The following is a 22,112-nucleotide window of genomic DNA, read 5'->3' on the forward strand; positions in this document are numbered from 1 at the left end:
AGATAGACCCCCTACTTCCGAACTTTTTTTATGCTCACGAAATGGTAGAGTCGCCGACACGTTCCCACAGAGGAAACTGACCGATAAGTTACGTCTGGTTGGACCTCCGAAGGTCATCGTGAGCACTACGAAACGATCTAAATTATTCATCATAGGACCTCTAGTACCACTAGAGACCTCGGTTACGTATGCTGGATCATGTCGTCCGAATGGTAACAAATTCTTCAGATCTGAAAGTATTCTGGTATGAGGTACCAGTTGGTGGTAACAGAAGAAGTATAAGGCCTTCTTTGTGTTGGAAAGATCAGGGGGAAAAGGCTTGGCTGATGTGCCCAACTGGCTCCGGGTGTCGCGAAAAGAAAAGTTAAACTCGGCTAAATTCGCGTAAGCGGTTATCGCGTCAATTAAGAAGAAGAAGAGGGCTCTAGAGATCCATCTCTAAAGCTAGAACAAGTTTTTCATTGAGGATTTTTTTAGGAATGTAAAGTCAATCAAGTCTTCTTTAACTGTAGAAGCTGAAAGGTTAAGCTAACTAATGGAACTGCTTCTATGGATACAGATGATTTTGTGTCGAGTACAAAAGCAGTACATTAAAATAGTAGGGTAGATTGTTGTTGTTGCAACAGTTGTCCAATCCCTATTAAGCGTGGTGAAGCCGCTGTCAGGTCCATTCTGGATAGGTAGGAGTTTACCTGGTCCCTTAACAGGAACGTAATTGTGTCAAGGTAACGCGGGGCTCACGACACAGCTGAAGCTCCTCATCAGACTATGTATATTCGGGGAGGGGGAGTTCTTAAAGGTAATGAAGGACTCCTAATGAATAACGTTTGTTGCCCACCTGTATACGGGTAGGTCCCGTGACTGTTGAGTGTAGTCATAGATATCGTTAGTCAAGCGAAACAGATGCCTCATGACGTACCTAAGAGGTACCTCGGCCCCCCAGAAAATGAATGTAGACGCAGTTTCTACAATAGCACTCCAGTAGATACTTCTTTCTGAGCATAATATTGTGTTCTCTAACTGGGAGCATAGATGCCTTACTATGTAGGTGTTTAATGGGAAAGATCAGGAGACATCCTGTAACCGTACTGATTGCAGTTTATTTTGATAGGCTTACAGTTTCTTCCAATGTGAATGTATCAGATGGGGTGGGCGCTACATAGTTTAAAACCAGTCGGCCGATTACATTAAATTTCGTCAGTAACTTTTCTCTGTCTTTGCTCTAAGTGCTACCGGCTAGCGATTTGAGGACCATCTTGCGGTTTTCAACTTTAGTGGCAATTGCGCGTGCATGCGCCGCGAAAAAGAGCCAACTATTAAAGGTGACACCTAGTAATTTGAAGCTATTAACAGTCGATATTGAGTAATCGGTTGTGATATTTACTTGTAGTTTGACCACCTCCGTCCAGGTCATAAATAGGATAACCAATAATTTATTGTGGAAAGTTGTAGGTTCCTTGCAGTGAAGAACATAAGCCATCAATGTTATTGCCGGTCGCCGATTTCGAACGTATTGTCAGCGTATGAGATCGAATAGGTTATCTTCCTTTATGTGGAAATACCAGTATTGGCAACGACTGTATACCCAGCCCTTGAAGGAAAAGTAAATGTGGAGTTCTGCCATTACAGGTTAATTTGGCTCCCTAAGTAATGGTATTAGCGAATAAAGATCCAGTGGGTACGGTGGCTGGGTTATGTCGTCCGAATGGATGCATACGCTCCGGCTCTGAAAGTATTGGATGCGGTACCATCTGGTGGTAGAGAGGAAGAGGAAAGCCTCCTCTAAGTTGGAAAGATCAGATCCTATGGTAGACTTGGCTTCACTTGGTATTCCAACTGGCGCCGGTTGCACAAGAAAGAAATGACTGGCGCGATTTTTAAAACTCGGTCAAAATCGCTTAAGCGGTTATCGCGCCAATCAAGAAGGCTGAGGATTGATGCACGAAGGTCAAGGTGCAGCTTTCTTTCGGCATAGAAGACATCAAAAATAGTGATAAAAATATGGTTGTAGGTCAGAGGGAGAATAATATTAATATGAGGTATCTGATGTGTTTAGTTATTTTAGGATGAAGGTACAGGTTCGGAAGCTTCTGGTTGAGGGGACAACTTTTTTCAAATAGAGGTCTTGTTGTTGCTGTTCTTGAAGTGGTTGAGTATTTTTGCTAAAATATTCCTAATTAGCGACCAGCACCGTCTTCATACCACTGTCCTCGTGAGACGATGTCTTGCTTGTTTTTTGTCAGATCCTTCTTCTAAGTCAGATCTATTTTTTGAGATCCAAGCATAGCTGCAAATTCTTTATCTCGATGTCTGAGATCTCATTAATTGGCTGTAAGAAAGGTTTACCGAAAGAGCGAAGTCGAGCCCTAACTTTCCCTGGACATTCACATAAGTAGTGGAAAAGATTTTCCTTCACTCCTTCCGCTTGACAGCTTCTGCAGGTGGAATCGAGGTCTTACTATCAACTTACTTTAAGGTTAGTTGAGTCCTGTAAATCCAGGCCGAACTGTATCGGTAGACATAATATCCTGATGCTTACATGGGTCTCGGGACATTGGGGGTATCGGGGGTAACGAGATGTCTGACTCTTTAGCTAGCCAAAGAAATTGGCTTCGGAGACCGTTCTGTCACTCCCATCTGCAGTCATCAAAGCCACGGTTACTTTAACCCACAAGCGAGCGCGGCAGGCTGAGAGAAGCTACAGATAGACAAAACTGATGTTACCTGTCATGTCCGACCGACTGTTGTAGATCCTGCTATCATTAAGCAGAAGGCAGCTGGTTGGACTGATGACGCGCCACTTTCTATAGGCGAAACAAAAGTTAGGCATCTCAGACATTGCACTCTGCCCACCATGTGGAGAGGAGCACGAGACGCTGACCACTTTATGTGCGCCTACCCGGCCTACGCTCGAATCAGGCTTGGGATATCTGGCAATGATGTGATAAGAAGGCACTACAAGTACTACTCAGATTTCTTCGGAGGTCGGGCAGATTTAAAGAAAATTAAAAAGGGAATATGAGTGCAATACAATGGGCTTAATGTTGTCTGAATGCAGTACTCGTTAGTTGCCTCGAAACAAAAAAAAAATAATCAATTGACTTACTATCTACACCAGAAGTGATACTGAGATTGCACGTCTCTCTGGCTTGTGTCACTTTTAGCTTCATAGTTCACTATTTATAAAACAAACCTGCTCAGAATTACCGGCGCATTATTGGCACATGAAAGACCTACTATAAAATAAAGGGTGGTTAAATATCAAGTTGTTGAATGTGAACCACACCTAAACGTCAATTTTTTTTCTGCATTTCATTTGACATTTTTCAATTTCAGACAAACTCAATTTGAACCATGGAAAGATACATAATCGAGCAACGCGTTAAAGTTATTCAGGCTTATTATGAAAACGGGCGTTCAAATCAAAATGCATATCACGCACTTCGTGAAGAAAATCATCTTCAGTGTTGAGGCACATTTTCACCTCAGTGGATTCGTCAATAAGCAGAATTGTCGCATTTGGGCGAATGATAATCCAAGAGTGATTGCCGAAAAACCAATACACCCACAAAGAGTGACTGTTTGATGCGGTTTATGGGCCGGCGGCATCATTGGGCCGTATTTTTTTGCAAAATGAGGCCGTTCAGGCAGTTACTGTGAATAGTGTTCGCTATCGTGAGATGACAACGAACTTTTTATGGCCCGAATTGGAGGATATGGATGTGGATGATATGTGGTTTCAACACGACGGTGCCACTTGTCACACAGCTAGCGAAACAATGGCTCTTTTGCGCGAAAAAAATTGATGGCCGAATAATCTCACGTCGCGGCGATGTCAATTGGCCGCCAAGATCACGTGATTTGACACCGTTGGACCTCTTTCTTTGAGGTTATTTGAAAGAAAAGGTGTACGTCGATAAGCGAGCAACAATTCAAGAGCTAAAGGACGAGATAATTCGGCACATTAACGGCATGGAACCTCAATTATGCTTCAGCGTCATCGAAAATTTGGACTATCGGATGGAGGTGTACCGCCGAGGCCACGGCGGCCATTTGAGCCATACCAATATTATCATAATAAAGAGAAATGACGATAATTTCCTAAAAGAATTGTATTTTATTCAAAATCAAAACCAGCCTTGAAACTTAATCACCCTTTACATACGAGAAGGTCGGCCGCAACCACAGACATTTGAAAATATTGCTTGCAAATTATGAGTATTTTTTTAATGTAAAAAAATGTATATGAAATCGAATTATCCTTTTTATTTGCACCAATTCATCACTCACCTAAGTAACTGTATTTGTCGACCGGCGATGTATTCTCCAAATGATCACCGTAATACATTGTCTTATCGCGCTCCAGATATTCACCGCCAATTTCCGTAACGAACACAGTGCCGCGCCAAGTAAAGGGACCAGGTGAGCCCAGCACCATGGTGTTGTCATCCAGTAGAGCGCCTGAAGTGCCCACCTGACAGAAGCCATAGTCTTCGTGTTCTCTGTAAAATGAGAAAAAGGAATATGTATACAGTTAGAAAGGAAAAAAATGGAAGAACAAGAAAAAAATAGAATTGCATTTAGCCAATTTGAGTCAGGTCATGGAGTTTGGGGTGAAAATTCAAGTGAATGAATTAATTTATATTATTACGAGCACTTACTTATCCACCAGTATGTCGGTGACGGAGGTGGCACCTTTTTTTATATAAATGCATGTATGTGTGTGTGTTTGTGTGTATGTGTATATATGAGTTTGTATGCCTTTGTTTATGAACCACAACACGAACGCGCAAAGTCATTTTGGGGTAATGAAAAATCTACATTACTCCAGCGGCAGTTGACAATGGCAAAGATTGGAGTGGTCATAGACAAAGGGAATTGTGTGGACTAGAAAATTAAAATTTAAAATAATTGAATATAAAAATGAAAAATTGCGCTTGCATATACGAAATTGCTAAGTGCGACCAAACCTAGAAAATGTTAAGAAAAAAGTGAAGCAAAAATAAAACAATGCTAATAAAAAACCGAAACGCTGCGCTTTGAAGGAAGCAGGCAGGCAGGCAGGCAGACAAACATACAGACAAGTTGGTGTGTCTGTTGTTTTTTATGGTTATAAATTTAAACAATTCCAGCTTTATGGCCGAAACATCAAAGCCCAATTGAATGGAGTGTTTGCGGCTGCCACAAATTGCGAGTCGGCAAATGTGTTGTTGCTACAACGTCGGATTATTGCCGTTGCGAATAGTTTTGTAATGACTTCATTGCAAATTGAATTGCTTGCTCCAAATTTGTTGCGGCTATGCCACTGGACACCGGCGCTAGGCTGCGCTAGTAAGCGTGGCAGCTATGCAAAATGATTTATGTGGCATATTGTCACAGTTTACCTACTCGGCTAGTTGAGGTGCTGAAATTAATTTTCGCAAATTACACTATACACAAAATTTCTGACCTCAATGTGCAAATAAATGGCACCAGAACGGAGGAGGCATGGAAAACGTGACATGTTCACAACTTTTTATGCGAGTAGTTTAAGGTGTGTAATGGCTTCGTTAAAGTGCTAACTTTAATTATTCGCAGTATGAGTATATTTTGCACTTCTTTTTGCAAAGGACAACGGCAAGTGTTCCCAGCGGGATGCAACGCGACCTTCATTCAATAAGGCGCCACATTATTGTCACGCAAGTGTGCGGGTTTTAATTGCATGCGAATGAAAACAGTTGAAGGTTTACAGTTAATTACGGGTACGGGATGAGCAAACAAAAGGTCAACGAAAAGCACATTCGTTGAGTGGCACAAGCAAGCAAGGATATTTAGAGGTTTTGTGGACGTTGCGATGGGTTGGTAGTAGGGATGACAGCCCCGGAATATAAGGGGTCCATTTTATATGCTTCGTAAGAAATTAAAAATCAATTACAAGCATATTTCACATGTTTCGCAGGAAATTAATAATCCCGAAAATACCGGGATTGCAGTTTCTTTTTAAGCACCGAACATTTTGGGGATTATTCCGCTTAAAATGCATAATAGAAGAATTTTTAACGACGAAATATGCGCACTGATTTGCTTTTTCAGTTTTCTGGCATCTATCTGCTTTTGTCACACCTAAAATTGCTTCATCAAATACGCAGTTCCTTTTGTAGGGCCGAAAATTTCTCGAGAGTTTTAATTTCCTACGAAACACATGAAAAGTGAAAAGGGAATACGTGAAAAGTGCTTCGTAAGAAACTACAAATCTCGAAAATTCCGGGATTACAGCTCCTTTTTAAGTCCCGAAAATTACGGGATTTTTGGGATTTGTAACTTCTTACAAAACACGTGAAGAGTGCTTCCACAAGCATGAAACCCAGGACCTAAAAAGGCGATGCAATCCCGGGATTCTCGGGATTTATAATTTTATACGGAGCATATTTTACATGTTTCATAGGAAATAAAAAACCTTGAAAATCCCGGTATTACAGCACTTTTTTAAGGCCCAAAAATTCTGGGCTTTCGGGATTTGTAATTTCTTACGAAAAATATGAAGTGGACAGTGGCAGACAAATTCCCTTTTATAGTAAAAAAACACATTGACTTAAACTTTTTTGGAAATATACAAGGTGAAGTCTAAAATAAACAAGACTGGCGTACTAAAGAGGTTTTTGATGGCGCCGTCTTTTTAATGAGTCACTGCGTTGGAAGTAACATCCCCAGCTGATTTCCAGTGAAAACTTGGTCACATTCGGTTCAGTGAAAGCGAAGTTTTTGCGTCTAAAGTGTACGAATGTTTGTGTCATCGGTACAAAAATGAGTTTCGAGCAAAGAGTTAATATAAAATTTTGATTTAAAATCGGTAAAACCGAAAATTACCGAAACATTTGAATTGATGAAAAAAGTTTATGGCGATGATGGTCTATCTCGAGACAGAGATGGTTGTGAGGACATAAATGGCAATGAACATACGGGCCGCCCAAAATCAGTAATCACCGAAAACTCCATCGAAATTGTTCGTAAATTCATCAAAAATGAACCGAAATCATCGTTGAAATTCATGGAATCGTAGTTAAATATCTCCAAAACATCGATTTATCGCATTTTAACTGATCATTTAGACTTACAAAAGGTCTGTGCTCGTTTCATTCCGCACAAATTAACTGAGGACCAAAAATTGCTCAGAATTCAACATTCGAAAGACCTCGTTGAAACTGGCGATGAAACGCGGTGTCTCCAACATTAACCTGAAACTAAGCGTCATAGTGCGAAATAGAAGGCCCCAGACGAGCCATCACCCAAAAAATCGCGTTTGGAGAAGTTAAAAATTGAGTCGATGCTCATTTGTCTTTACGATTCCGAGGGAACTGCCCACAAGGAGTTCGTGCCAACGGGCCAAACCGTCAATGCAATTTCCTATCTTCGCGTTTTGAAGCGTTTGTTGCATCGCATTCGTCGAATTCGCCTTGAATACCGCGAAGGCGGAGGCTGGCGCTTATTGCATGATAATGCATCGGTCTTGTGACTGATTTTTTGCCTAGAAATCGCATTTTAACCATCAATCACTCACCGTATTGGCCTGATATGGTTCCTTGGGACTCCTACCTATTCCGAAAATTGCATTTTTACTTGAAAGGAAAACGTTTTGCGTCCGTAGAGGCCATTCAAAAGGCTCTTACCGACATCCTCAAAGACATTCCAGATTCCGGTCAATGACCTGAAACACTCTTTTGAAAAGCTTTTAGATCGCTCAAACCAGTGTAGCGAGGCCAGAGGGGACTATTTTGAATAAATAAACCCGAAGTTATCAGAATAAAGTTTCTGTCGTTTCTAGTTTAGCTCAGTCTTGTTTATTTTGGACTTCGCCTTGTAGATATGTTTGAATGTTTTTGTTTTTGTTTTCTTAAAGCAACATATGCCTCTTTTGTAAAATGCTGCTGTTGTTGACTTGATTGATTTTTTATTTTAACAAAAATGAATATGAATTAAAGCTAAATGATTCCTGCTTATTCCGCATAAATTGTACGGGATTAAAAATAGAAGAACTTCTTTCAACTACAAAATACATTAGTTTACTTCCTTAGTTTTTTGGCATCGATCTTTTCCCATCATACCTTAAATTACTTTTGACTCGTGAAAATCGAAAAATTAGCATCCCCATTTATATTTATTTATTTTTGATTTTTTATTGTATTAAGCCAATGACTATAACAAGTTCTTATGAGCCTAGTGGCATATTTTAAGTTAAGAAAAAAAAATTTAAAAAAATATTATCAAACTATGTATAAAAAATATGAAAAATTTCACAAGGCGATCTTTTGAAAATGAAAAATCTATCTTAACAAATTTAGATACTTTTTTAAATAAACTCAATTAAGGCTCTAGTAATAGGAGCATTTCGAGTACAAAGACGTTTTCAGAGACCAACATAGAAAAACTCCGAACTACGAAGAGCTCTGGCTGAGATATTAAAGATAATCTTCTCAAGAAGCACCGGACAGCCAACAGCACCACGGAACAAATCAAAAATGAAAGACAATGAATTTAACTTAAGGGGGGAGCCTGCTTTAGAGGCTTCAAAAAATCTATTTTTTTTTACATAAATGTCTTCCCAAACTATCCAAGAATGTGTCCTCAAAATTCAGAAGCAAATTCAAAATATTTTCGGAGTTAGAAAAGAAATTGTGAGCAAGCGTCGAGCAGGTACTGTATACGAGCGGCCGGATCGCTTTGACGCGCGATTTCTCGGTTTTTTATTTTTACGATTTTTCCTAATTGGCGGGAAAGATAGGGGAAAAGTTAAACGTCCTATCGAAACGAGATAACATTGATTGTATTCGAAATTAAATTCTCTTCTAGTTGAACCTAAAAAAATCTTAGGAAAGTTATGATTAACCCACTTTTTAAATAATCTAAAGTGAATTTGTTTTTCCAAAAAAAATATTTTTGCTTTAATTAGCGAAAAATTGTTGAATTTCTCACTTTTTATTTAATTTTCGTGGTTTAACTAGAAGCTATACTATACTAAAATAAAATTTGTTTGGGTTTTTGGTTTCAGATGAAAATTGCGACCTGCATCTTTCCCGCCGCACGACACATGCACACTTGAGGCGCCTCGGCAAAATGCTTGTATCAGGCATAATATGACATATATTTTAATGAAAAAATTTGAGAAGACTACTGAAATATATAGCAATAAAACCTGAAAGTTTCGTTTCAATCAAATATTTCTTTCTTTCCCAAAAAAATCCACGAAAGAATCGATTTTTTGAAACCTCTAAAGCAGGCTCCCCCCTTAATTAATAAGCATCGCGCATCCAAAAAAATTTGTGCATGCATCAACAAAGCCAGGAAATGGGATTATCCACAGCTAATATAAATAATACTAGATGCATCTATGCTATACATCGACGACCAGCCGATAAAGGCTATCAGAGAAATAAACTGTAGGATACTCTAGAGATTCTGCACGACGTCTCGCTGCTTTCTGGCGAAAGTGAGCGAATTGGATAGAATTGGGTAATAAAAAAAATTCAGGGTAATAAGAAAATTTGTATGTAAGTAATGTGGAGAAAAGGCTTGAGAGGCTCTGCACAGAAAAGACAGCATAAATGTGTTTTTGCTTTTACAGAAAATCAAAAAACGGAAATTACGCACTTCCTAAACGATGACGACGTTATAGAGCACTAATGGCATGACGATATGGCATTAATATTAAAGAAGAATTAGTAGTAGTTCTGAGCTCATCATACAATTTTACAGGCCTATAATATTAAATTCAGAAAACAAAAAATTATTGATGGCGTATCTACTTTAGCAGAGATACCGCGATTTTGATATAAGGTACGTTTCATAATCATAAGACACCTTTGGTATAAAATTTTTGAAACTACCATAAGCTCGCTTTTACTTTCCGGAGTAGCTTTTATTTGGCGTCATTTTAACAGTTATAGACTTAAGACATGCATCAATTGTTTCTGGTGCGAAAGCTCACTCTATTTTGTAGAACCGTTATCTTTTTCCAAGAAGCTGCACTTTTGCTAGTCTTTTCGGGGTTTCATAATGATAAGGCACTAGTCGAAAATAAGCCTTTGAAGAGATAGAAGGTGCTGATTGTCATAATTTTATTCAATTTAGCCTAAAATGCCGAGGGGTTTGGCCTACAAGGATTCAGGCTTGTCAATCAAATTAATTGCAAAAAAACGGGCAGGAGTCCTTGTGTTATCCGGAATTTTTTGCGGAGTCCTGAGAATCACAACATTTTGAAGCCCGTTGGAAGAAAATTATCCCTATCAAGTCGAGAACAGCGCGCAATCATAAGTAAAGCTTCTAACTCGACTAATTCTTGCGCCAACTTGGCCGCTGTTGTTCAAAATAGGATTTAAAAAACAACAGTCTGGTGCACATTACAGAGGTGCAATCTTTTAAAATTATGAAAAATAAGAAAAATACCTCATCTTTGCCACGGCACCAGCTAGCGCTTCTGCAGTTTGCAGAAAAACACCTAGACACCAACTGGGATACAGTAAAATATTTGTTGAATGTTGCCCCATTTCATATTATTGTTTAAAAAGGTTATATTTTCGGATGAAAAAAAAATTAATCCTTGACGGACCCGATGGTTTTTTAAATTATTGGAGAGATTTGCGCAAGAGCCCCCTCTTATTTTCCAAGCGCAACTTCGGTGGAGGTTCTGTTATGGTTTGGGGTGCATTTATGTGTACATCGAAAGCAACTCTTGATATACAGTTTACATCATCGCGAATGAATAGTGGGGCCTACAAAAACGTTTTGAAAAATAGTCTCCTTCCTTTTATTCAGGATAATCGGGAAGTGCCCTTCATTTTTCAGCAAGACAATGCCCGAATCCACGTAAGCAGAGAAGCAAGGCAGTATTTGATCGATTGTTCCATAGACACTATTGACTGGCCGGTGTGTTCTGCGGATCTAAACCCAATAGAAAGCATTTGTGGTATATTAGTCAGAAGAGTTTACGCCAACAATCGCCAAATTAGAAACAACAACGAGCTTAAAGCGGCAATTAAGGCAGAATGGGCTTCTCTGGATGTAAATTTACTTAAAAAGTTAGAAGAATCGATGAAAAAAGGTTATTTTCTGTCGCTAAAGTAAATGGTGCTTCCAGAGAATACTAAAATATTCTAGACGACAGAAAAAAAATTCGAAAAAATTATACTTTTGTTAAACGATCACTTCAACTAAACAGTGTCTTATAATTTCGAAAAGCCTGGAAATACGTTTTTGCTAAAAATTATTAAAAAAAGTTCTAAGTTCTGTAATGAAATCGATAGCTTTTGTTACTTTAATGGATGTGAAAAAAATTTTTATTTTCCTCTGAAATCTATAAATTAAAATACTTTGAAAACTTAGGGGTGCCTTATGATTATGAAACGCATCTTACTTGTATATGTGCATACACCCTTTATTTGGTATTTGGCCGAGCTCCTCCTCCAATTTGAGACGTACGTCTTGATGTTGTTCCACAAATTGAGAGTCCTACACTCTTAAGTCGACTCCGAGCGGCTGATTTTTTGGGTTCTCATCAAGAGATTTTTCATGACCGAAATACACTTTGATGTGTGCCATTGCCTGACGAGCGGCGATCGCTAATAGAAAAAACTTTTTATATCTATTTTGCTGTTTCATGCACGGAGATTCGAATCTTCGCACTCCCGAATGATAGTCACGCACCAATCCATTCGGCTAAGGCGGCCATCGGGCTTTGTAATTATTTTATATTTGAAAATTTTTTGATACTCATGCATGCTTTGAAAATAAAATTCTCAACTTCATTTCTCCAGATAGCCACTTAACCTAATCCAGCCCATTATCAGGGATGTTTCATATCCACAGTAGCCTTTGAACCCGTGACCAACCTAATGGTGGTTACCACAAATCCACTTAGCTAGAACGGACTTCTTCACACCACCATGGCCACGATTAATAGACCCTCAAGGTAAATGTAAATTTGACATGCTATGGAAGTAGTAAAATAAGCAAAAGTAATGGCTGCAAAGGCATGTCATGACGTAGATTATTAAAAAGGACAACTAACGGCTCATTTTGTACGGTGAAAGCAGACGTGGTGCTTGAGTGTAGTCAGCTGTTGGCTACTGCCGTAAGCATAAAATTACCCATCATACAAGGCAAAAAGGTAAAAGCAGCACACAGCCGTGCACTGGACATTATCAGCGGAAAATCGAGATGGGAGCACACCCTTCTTCACCTTTCTGTCATTTCATTCGGTTTTTCTAACGAATTCTGCCGCAAAGTCATAATTGAGCGGCGCGTAGCACCTCGCTGCTTTGCCTTGACACATTTTTTAAGCATAAATTTATTTATTCTCTCCTCTCTCCTCTACCATATCCCATTATAGTTTTATCTATTTATGCACATATTTACTTTGATTCCTATACAAGCACAATAGCTGTCCGAGCATACACATCCTTTGGGGTCAGTTTAGTGACGTTTGTGATAAATGAATTTGATTTTAATTACGCAAAGGAGTTTTGGTCATTATCCATTGTTCGCGGTGTAGTTTACCAAACATTTTTTTTTATCCTTTCTTATTATTTGTGTCCATTTCACAATCAAATTGGTGTGAAAATTTATTTTATTTGCTATTGTCTCGGTTTGACTGGGTGTGGGAAAGTCAAAAGAAATTATGAATGTATATATGTATGCATATAAAAGCATAACGAAATTTATGTTCTAACAGTAATTCTTTCAAAGTGAATATGAGCACGTCAATATATTTCATGACGTCATGTTAGTTAAGTAAATACTACGCTTTATAACTACGCAGCAGTTGGTTAGGCTACTTTTCCTAGTAAATCATTTTTATAGTTGAAAATTCAAATTCGAAGAAGGACCTCCCGCCTAGGTACTTTTCTCCATAAGGTTTATTTGACTGATCACACGTGACTACGGTCAAACTAAATACAGTCGTCTCCCGTTAATTCGAAATTCGAGGGACTCCTAAAATATTACGAATTATCGAGTGTTTGAAATATTCAATAGCTCGAAATTTTTGAGAGAAAATAAATACAACTTCGAATTATAAAGTGTTTTTATTTAACTGCTAAAGTTTTACATATTCATAATGTGAATTAATTAATCTTTGAAAATAACTCATTCATACGGATTTGCTTCGAAGCACATTGCTACCGCTCAGACTTTTCAATAATTTTTTAAGGAGGAAAAGTGCCTGATTTGCTGTCCCATCAATTTCGTTTTGTAGAAAAAAGCTTTGTAAGTTATCGAATGAGGCTCTTGCTACCTTAACAGACACCTCTGCCAAAGGTTCTGATGCATCGTCTTCATCTTCATCGTTGCTCTTTTCATTCGAATATGTCGCAGATAAAATTTCGCTATCGGTTAGTGATCCTGAGACAGCAACATCTTCATCCACTTGAACGTAGTCAGAAAAACTCACACCGCTGATGCCGATTACTGGTACCATTGGTGGTTTTCGTCATCCATAATTATTTGCGAATTGTCCTGATCTCCTTTTACAGCTCTCCATGTCAATCAGTAAAATAGCTGTCAGAACCGTGATATTCGTAGTTAGCTGCTTGCCGCGAGATTCCAGCACGATCTTTATAATTTCTTTGCGATACAACGTTTTTAAATTATGGATGATCCCTTGGTCCAATGGTTGCTGTTTGGAAGTTGTATTTGGTGGAAAGAAGTAGAGTTCTACGTTGGACAATGTAGGAGGACTGTTTTGGGTACAGTGCAATTCTCTAAAAATAGTCGTTCTCTCTTTTGTCGTTCCATGCTTCCATTAACTGTTAAAAAGTTCTGTTGCCATCCAAGCTTTTTTGTTAGCACAGTAATCAGTAGGAAATGATTTCACTCATTTAAAACATTGCGGTTTCATTGCTTTTCCTATTACTAAGGACTTACATTTTTCCGATTCAGTCATATTTACTGCAAGTAGAACTGTCAACCTCTCTTTACTATGTTTTACCCCAAGACACTTTTCATCTTTGAAAGCAAACGTCTTTTCCGGTAAGCATTTGAAAAATAGGCCAGTTTCATCATTGAAAATGTTTCGGGCATCATAGTTTTCAATCGATGTCTTCAATTTACCAAACCAATCTGAACAAACAGCATCATTAACCGTTCCACTTTCCCCACAAAATTTTTTAAACACGACTCCATTTCTCTTTTTGAAATTTGTAAGTCGCCCTTGCCGCAAAGTTTTGTATGTTTAGAGTAGACGCGAACTCTTTTGTTTTTTTTTAATAGATACTTCTTGCCCTCTACACTGTCTAAGCCAAATGACCAGGCTTTCTTCCAGACGAGGAAATTCACCTTTAGTTTTTGTTTTCCGTGCTCCAGCAGTTTGAGTAGCAGGAACTTTCTCCTTGTTCTTTATTATGGCTGAGGGAGTATTGAGAGGAATCTTAAATTCGTTTCTTCTCACCTCCTTCTACTTTTTCAATTAATTTCTTCTTTTCAGCAATCGTCAAACATTATCCTTTTTAGGACTCATATTTAATACAAATTTTTAATCGGTATACCAACGAAGCGATTCGTGCTGAGGCGTGCGTCCAAATGTACCTATGCATGTTTTATGCGTAACACGCAACCACGCACAGTTAAGGTATTTTCAGGGGAGTCCCAAAATTCAAAGTTCTTATCAACACTCCAAGAAACTTGACAAATTTGAATTGTTGAGTGTTTGACCATATGAATTCGAATTACCGCGTCGTACCAATGATTTTTTCCTTTGAATTACCGAGTGCTGAAAAATGTATGGACGTACAGGCCATGTAAAATTTACCTTTTTGAATCGGCTATAAAAAAAAACTAATCTATATTTTTTCAAACTTTTTTTTTATTTTGAAAATTGAACATTTTCATTTATGAATGAAAAATAATATCGTTCAAATGACTGCCACGCCTGGCTTTACAGTAGGCCACTCGATCAACCCAATTTTCAAGCACATTTTCGATTTTTTGGGCTCCAATTTCATGAATGGCAACTTCGATTTCGTGTTTTAAAGCATCAATCGTCTCTGGATGGTTCGCATAGCATTTGTCCTTAACGGCTCCCCACAAAAAATAGTTCAACGGGCTTAAATCACAGCTCCGAGGCGGCCAATTGATATCGGAATTTCGGCTGATTATTCGGTTTTCAAAAACGGTAGCCAAAAGTTCGAGTGTAACTTTGGCAGTGTGACAAGTTGCATCGTCCTGTTGAAACCAAATGTCGTCCATGTCATCCTCTTCAATTTTTGGAAACAAGCGCGGCTCCTCGCTTATTTTTGGAAAAAAAAAAAAATGGCCCGATGATGCCACCAGACCAAAAACCGCACTAAACAGTGAGTCGTTGTGGCTGCATTTGCTTCTCTACAGTAACGTGTGGATTTTCTGAGCCCCAAATCCGACAATTTTGCTTATTGACGTAGCCACCGATGTGAAAATGAGCTTCATCAGAAAAGAAGAAGAAGACTCACCACTTTGGAAATAGGTTTTCAATATTTCCCAATTTTGTTCAAGCGTGTAGCGTCCCATTTCGTAAATGTCAAACCTTTAAGTAAATTATGAACACAGTTGACATGTCATTTGTGTTACCATTCTCAAAAAAATAGGTGGTTCAAAAAGCAAACGCTATATGGCCACCCTGTATAACTAATATTCTTCAAAATAGGACCCTTGACCGTCAATATACCGCTGGTAGCGGTCCTTCCACTGCAGGAAACATTTTTTAAACTCATCCGCCGGAATCGCGTTCAATTCGGCTGTCACAGTTTTTTGGATCGCCTCGTTGGAGTCGAAACGCCTCCCCTTCAGCTTTCTTTTCAGGCGCGGGAACAAGGAGAAGTCCGAGGGGACAGGCCTGGGCTGTAGGGAGGGTGGGGAAGCACCGGAACCCCCATGTTTCGGTACTCGTTTTGTTTAGCTTTACGCAAAATTTGATCGAGTAACGTTGCTCAAACGATCGCTGCATTTTCGCCATTGCAAAATCCTAGCACACTTTTAAAACAGCTTTCACGCGCAGAGCGATGTTGACTGCAGCGCTGTTGCCAGCGAACTGGGACCGGTTTCTAGTGGAAGGGGAAGGTCCAACGATCATTTCCCCCCCCCCCCAGCCGATTCGGTTGATCGCTTGGCAGACGCTCCGCGCGGGAAGGCTCATTACTTTTCAATCAAACCCTGTAGTAAAGCGTTCGCTTTTTAAATCATATAACCGAACCTGCTTCAAAATGCCTGATTAGGCTCATCAAACACATCGGCTCATTCAAGAGGAGCGTTAAAACTCAACCGCTGTATCGCAATTAGCTTTTATTTTTTGCTCAAATGCACACTTCTGTACAGCTACCAACCCAACTGAATTTTTTTATTCCCACTCGATGACTAGACTCATTCACACACATCACTTTAAATTTTTGGGGACAAAGCATCAAATAACACAAATTTGGCCATAAATTTGATTATTATTTGTAGGCATACAAATTCGGGCGCAACAAATTGAATTTGAACTTGAATTAAAGGGCAATAGAAAATTTAATAACAACCAACCAGAAGAAACATAATTAAAAATAATAATGTACCTTAGGGCATTTAGAAGAATTGTTGGCGTACATGAAAGCCAAAATTATTGTTTATATACAATACATAATTGTTTTTTTTTTTTTTCATTCAAACCCAAAGTATTTCCATAGGCTATAAAAATAATAAATTAAATTAAATACAATCGCGTTACCCACCTTTGCACGGTGCGACCTTTACACGGCTCGTACACTTCATCATAACTCAACTCATTGGTCAATACGTAGCACAGCCCTTGGCCATAACGATTCTCCAGCACTTTGGTGATGTAACGATGTGCGCACACGAGTACCTATTGAACAACGATAGAGCGTAAATTTGGATGATAAATTTGACAATCAAAGAAGTTGAAGTAAGAACAAAAGTGTTTATGTTACAAAATTGAAGAAGAAAAACCGAAAAATGTACGGTTCACACGCACAATCAGTTGCTACTTGGGCTGATATAAAAAAAAAAAAATATGCAAAACAAATATTAAAAAAAATATATATAAAAAAATAAAAAAATGTAAAAAAAAATATTACAAAACAAAATATTAAAAAAATATATTCAAAGAAAAAAATATTAAAAAAAAATTTCAAGTGTTAAAACATGATTTATCGTCTTCAATGCGGCTAAAGAAAGCAATGTTTACCTAAATTAAGTCATTAACAGTGTTTACGTTAACCCACTAATACAATGACTGAATTTATGACTTCACACACATACACACATACATATGTTTCGCTTTTTGTTCGGTCAAGTGATTAAGTATTTTTAGGGTCATAGAGAAGTTCAATGTTAGGAGTGAATGAATTCAATTTTGAATGCGATAAGTTGCCTATTCCTTACTTTCTATTTGGATTTTGTGGTTAAGTTAACCGGAATTGTCGATATACTCGTATTTTCTAGGGATATACTTTTGAAGTGGATTGGCCACATCATAAGAATGTCCACATCAAAGAATACAAAAAAAGGTGTTTACTTTGCGTCCAATTAGAGGAAGAAAGAGAAGCCGACCAAGAAAGAGATAGCTTGATGACGTAGAAGCAGACTTAAAAGCGATGAAAATTCGTAATTGGCAAGAGAGAAACTGATTTGGAGGAGGATTGTTAATGAAGCTATTGTCTACCACAGACTGTGAAGCTAAGAGAGACAGAAAGAGAGAGAGAGAGATACATTTGAAGTACTCACGAACGTTTTCAAAATTACTCTGAGTATTCGTGTAATTTTTTTAAATTCTTTTTTTATTACTCCTATACAACTAATGATAAAAATAATAATTGACGCTTGCGCCTTTTGTTAGGGATTTGGCTGAGTTACTCCTCCTAATTGTGGCGTGCATCTCTATGTTGTTTCACAAATGGAGGAGCCTACAGTTTTAAGTCTTCTCCGCACGACGGACGGCCCTTTCATGGATGCGCAGCTTTTTTATGGCAGGAATACACTGGAACGTTTGCTTTAGCCCGCCGAGAGCGATTGCTATTAGGAAATATTATTCTTGGTGTTTCATGCAAAGGGTTCCGAACCCGAGACCTACTAAATGGTAGTCTGGTATCAACCTGGTTAACGGCGACCGTTATAAAATTAAAAAAGGTTATAATATCTACCGACTAGAAACCTTTGAAATTTGGTGCAATAGAAAAATGATGAGAACAAGCTGGACTGACAAAATATCAAATGGCATTGTGGTAAATGGAATGCAAACTTCAAAGCTCCCGTCTAAAAGCTTTTCGAAAAAGTGTTTCAGGATGTCGGTACAAGCCTTTTGGATGGCCTCTACGTACGCAAAACGTTTTCCTTTCATGGCCAAATGCAATTTTCCGAATAGAAAGAAGTCACAGGGAGCCATATCAGGCGAATACAGTGAGTGACTGGTGCTTAAAATACGATTTCTAGTCAAAGAATCAGTCAGAAGAGCGGATCGATGGGATGGTGCATTACCGTGCAACAAGCGCCAATTCCTCCTTCGCGGTATTCAGGGCGAATTCGACGAATGCGACAGTTCAGAACGCCAAGATAGAAAATTGCATTGACGATTTGGCCCATTGGCACGAACTCTTTGCTGACAATTCTCTTGGAATCGTAAAAACAAATGAGCATCGGCTTGACTTTTGACTTCTTCAAACGCAATTTTTTGGGTGGTGGCTCGTCTGGGGCCTTCCATTCGGCATTTGACGCTTAGTTTCAGGTTCATGTAGGAAACACCACGTTTCATCACCAGTTACAGTACTGTAAAGGAAGGTCTCGTCTTTTCTCGTCACTCTACTGAGGTCTTTCGAATGTTGAGTTCTGAGCAGTTTTTGGTCCTGTGTTAACTTACGCGGAATGAAACGTGCACAGACCTTTCGTAAGCCCAAATGACCGATGATTTGGAGATATTCAACTCCGACTTCATGGATTTCAATGATAATTGCAGTTCGTTTTTGATAAATCTACGATCGATTTCGATGGAGTTTTCGGTGATTACTGATTTTGGGTGGCCCGTATGTTCATTTATGTCCTCACAACCATCTCTGAAACATTTAAACCACTTAGGAGCTCCTACACGAGATAGACAATCATCGCCATAAACTTTTGTCATCAATTCAAATGTTTCGATTTTAAAATTTGATATTAGATTTTTGTTCGAAACTCATTTTTGTACCGATGACACAAACATACTGACACCTTAGATGCAATAACTTCGCTTGCACTGAACCGAATGTCACCAAGCTTTCGCTGGAAATCAGCTCACTAAAAAGAGACGCCATCAAAAAGAATTGTATGACCTCAGTTTTGTTTATTTTGGGCTTTACCTTGCATCTTTCTTTTAAGGCTTTTAAACATTTTAGCACATTCTGGGGTTTATTGTTCCATAGTTTATATGGAGGCCCGGCAGTATTACCAAGGTCCTGTAGCCGTTTTCTGCCTAGTGCAGGACATTTACAAAGAATGTGTTCTGAATTTTCTGTGCCCATTTCATTCCCGCCCCTGCTCTACCCATATCTGGGATCCGGGTTTGAAGGTGATGGAATTATTTTTCGAGGGCGCACGTTCAGTGATGATTACTTGGAAGTGCCTGAAGATAATGAGTTGGGGAGATAATGCATCCACCTTATAAAGAATAGTAGTATGTCGGAAGTCTTCTAAGATCTTTAGATATTCTTTCATGCCTCCACTTTCTAGGTCGGAATTGCCTTTTAGTCTTAAGGCGTTAAAACGTGCCTCGTTTTCAGTTAAGATGGGAAGCGGTGGTATGCATACCGACGTAGGTGAGGCGGTCATCCACATAGCCATGAGTGTGGAATTCTAGATTGCTCAGATTGTAGAGAAGTTCTCTATTACTAGTGTCGACAGTGAACTGGCAAGAAGGGCATCTGCCATGAATAACGCTCTTGCAGAATCGGTATTCACACCATTAGCAGTCAAGAGAGCAATTGCCCTAAAATAGTTCTGAATCGAGGATTGTAGATGGAGAGACCAGACGAAATGCAAAATTACCAGAACATTATGGTCCGCCTACAACCTTAAGCAATCGTCAACGTTGATAAACATGAAACGACGGGACGCCTGGAGACTAACGGTAGTCATAACTGGCTTTTGGTCTGTGGGAGAACAAGCAGCCAAAATGGGTATCCCTCACAACATACCTATAGTGTCGCAGTTGCAAACAACCGGAGAAAAAGGAAACAATCTTCCATTTCCTCTGCGAATGCCCTGCTCTATGGAAAGACAGAGTGTTAACCCTGGGCAAACCGGCTTAGATGTCAACAACGTGATAACCTGAACCGCACAAACTGGATATAGTCTGTATATATAGTAAATAACCGTTAAACAAGTTGGTAATGAGGATGTGGCAACAAAATGGTGCGGAAGCGCTAGTTGGATACCGGAAGAATCACTACTTTAACCAACCAACCAACCAGACAGTTAACAAAACCAAGAGTCTTTATAGTCCAATCGTCAAATAATACGTCACTTTTATGTGAAGCAATTTGCCAAAGAAGATAGGATTTGTGGGAAAACAAGTCCTAGATTTTGCACCATAATAACGCACCGTTGGACAGTGCCATTATTAACGGTGAATTTTTGATCGAGATCGAAACGAATACCAAGCAACAGCCATCGAGTTATCCGGATATGGTGCGCTGCGATTTTTTTCTGTTTGAAAGAGTCAGAAAACCACTACGGAGTAGGCGTTTTAGCAGTCGAATCAGCCGAAAAGAAGTAATGGTAAACTCGAAGACGACTCTGATGGCTATACCGAAAATAGAGTTCCAAAAATGTTTTGAGACTTGGAGCAAATACTGGCATAAGTGCGTCCACTTCATGGGGAGTACTTTAAAGGCGCTAATCTCACTTTTTAGGAATACAATTTTATTTTGAATTTTCTGAATATATTCCGGGAACTTTTTGACCAAAGTGTTATTCAGTAAAATAAAGGGTTTTCTAATAGCAGGTGTTGCAAGTGAATGGATTGCGCTATCGAGAGATGATTAACGATTTTTTGTGGCCGGAATTGGATGGTATTGATCTGGACAACGTTTATTTTCAACAAGACGGCGCTACGTGCCACACAAGCAACGAAATCATTGATTTTTTAGGAGAAAAGTTTCTGGACCGTCTTATCTTTTGAAGAGGAGAACACAGTTGGCCACCGAGATCTTGTGATTAAACACTTTGTGACTTTTTTCTTTGAGGCCACGTGCGAGGGGAAGTTCTACGCCAACAGCCCAGGGTCGATTCAAGACCTCAAAGATGGAATTCGTGAGGCTAGCGAGGCCATAGGGCAGCCACTTTGCAATTCGGTTATGGAAAATTTCATGAAAAGGATATTGTCCTGTAAGCGTGGTCGTCGTGGTCATTTGCCTGATGTTATTTTCCACTATTAACGGTATACTTTCCTATTTATAATGAAATAAACATCTGATCATTTATATTAAAAAATAGATTTTTTTTTGAATATCAAAATAACAGCTCTATTAAAACCCCTTTATTAACTTAAGCACAAGTTGTATCGCGCGTTGTTGCGCAAAGTTTTATAAAAAAGTAAGTATTACTACAAAATAATTTTAATGCAAACTACTAAATATTTATTAATTTACCTTTCCACCGAGTCCCTGCGATCGCACCGTCACACCCAGCCATTGACCCTCCTTGATTTCATCGTCGGATGGCTCCTGCAGTTCTTCGATGTCGTCGCTGTCGTATGCTGTTACCAGAAAGCGTGGCGTGAACCAATACAAATACCACAACAACAACATGTGCATTTATCACATAAAGCAGCATGAAAAAGATAGACAGTGGAAGAGGGAGAGAGAGAGAAAAGAAAAACAAAAGAAAAATGCAAACGCAAATATTAGTCAAAAATACAATTTTTTTTTTATAAATATTTAGTATACGAATTTTTGTTTTAATTTTGGTTGCACGGTGATGAATTAATTAAACAACAATAAGAACAAACGAAGAATTTCATGACAACAGTAACAATAAAAAAATAATAATTAATTGCATTAAAACTATGAGAGATACAAGAAAATTATTAGGCACAAAAATATTTAGGAAAATATTAAGTAAAAAAAAGTTTTAAAAAACAGTAAATG

General features: G+C 38.7%; 1 protein-coding gene across 1 annotated transcript in view; it reads right to left on the bottom strand.

The window, feature by feature from the left end:
- LOC128856581 (integrin alpha-PS1) overlaps positions 1 to 22,112 on the bottom strand; it is a gene marked incomplete at its 5' end in the record, with an annotated part of 75,254 nt that overhangs the window by 17,646 nt on the left and 35,496 nt on the right. Inside the window, 3 exons of the mRNA XM_054091890.1 lie at positions 4,291 to 4,502; positions 16,707 to 16,840; positions 21,615 to 21,721. Coding sequence (XP_053947865.1) covers positions 4,291 to 4,502; positions 16,707 to 16,840; positions 21,615 to 21,721 — 453 coding nt within the window. The remainder of the gene's footprint in view (positions 1 to 4,290; positions 4,503 to 16,706; positions 16,841 to 21,614; positions 21,722 to 22,112) is intronic.

The sequence above is a fragment of the Anastrepha ludens genome, chromosome 3, assembly GCF_028408465.1.
Source record: "Anastrepha ludens isolate Willacy chromosome 3, idAnaLude1.1, whole genome shotgun sequence".
NCBI classification, from domain to species: Eukaryota; Metazoa; Arthropoda; class Insecta; order Diptera; family Tephritidae; genus Anastrepha; species Anastrepha ludens.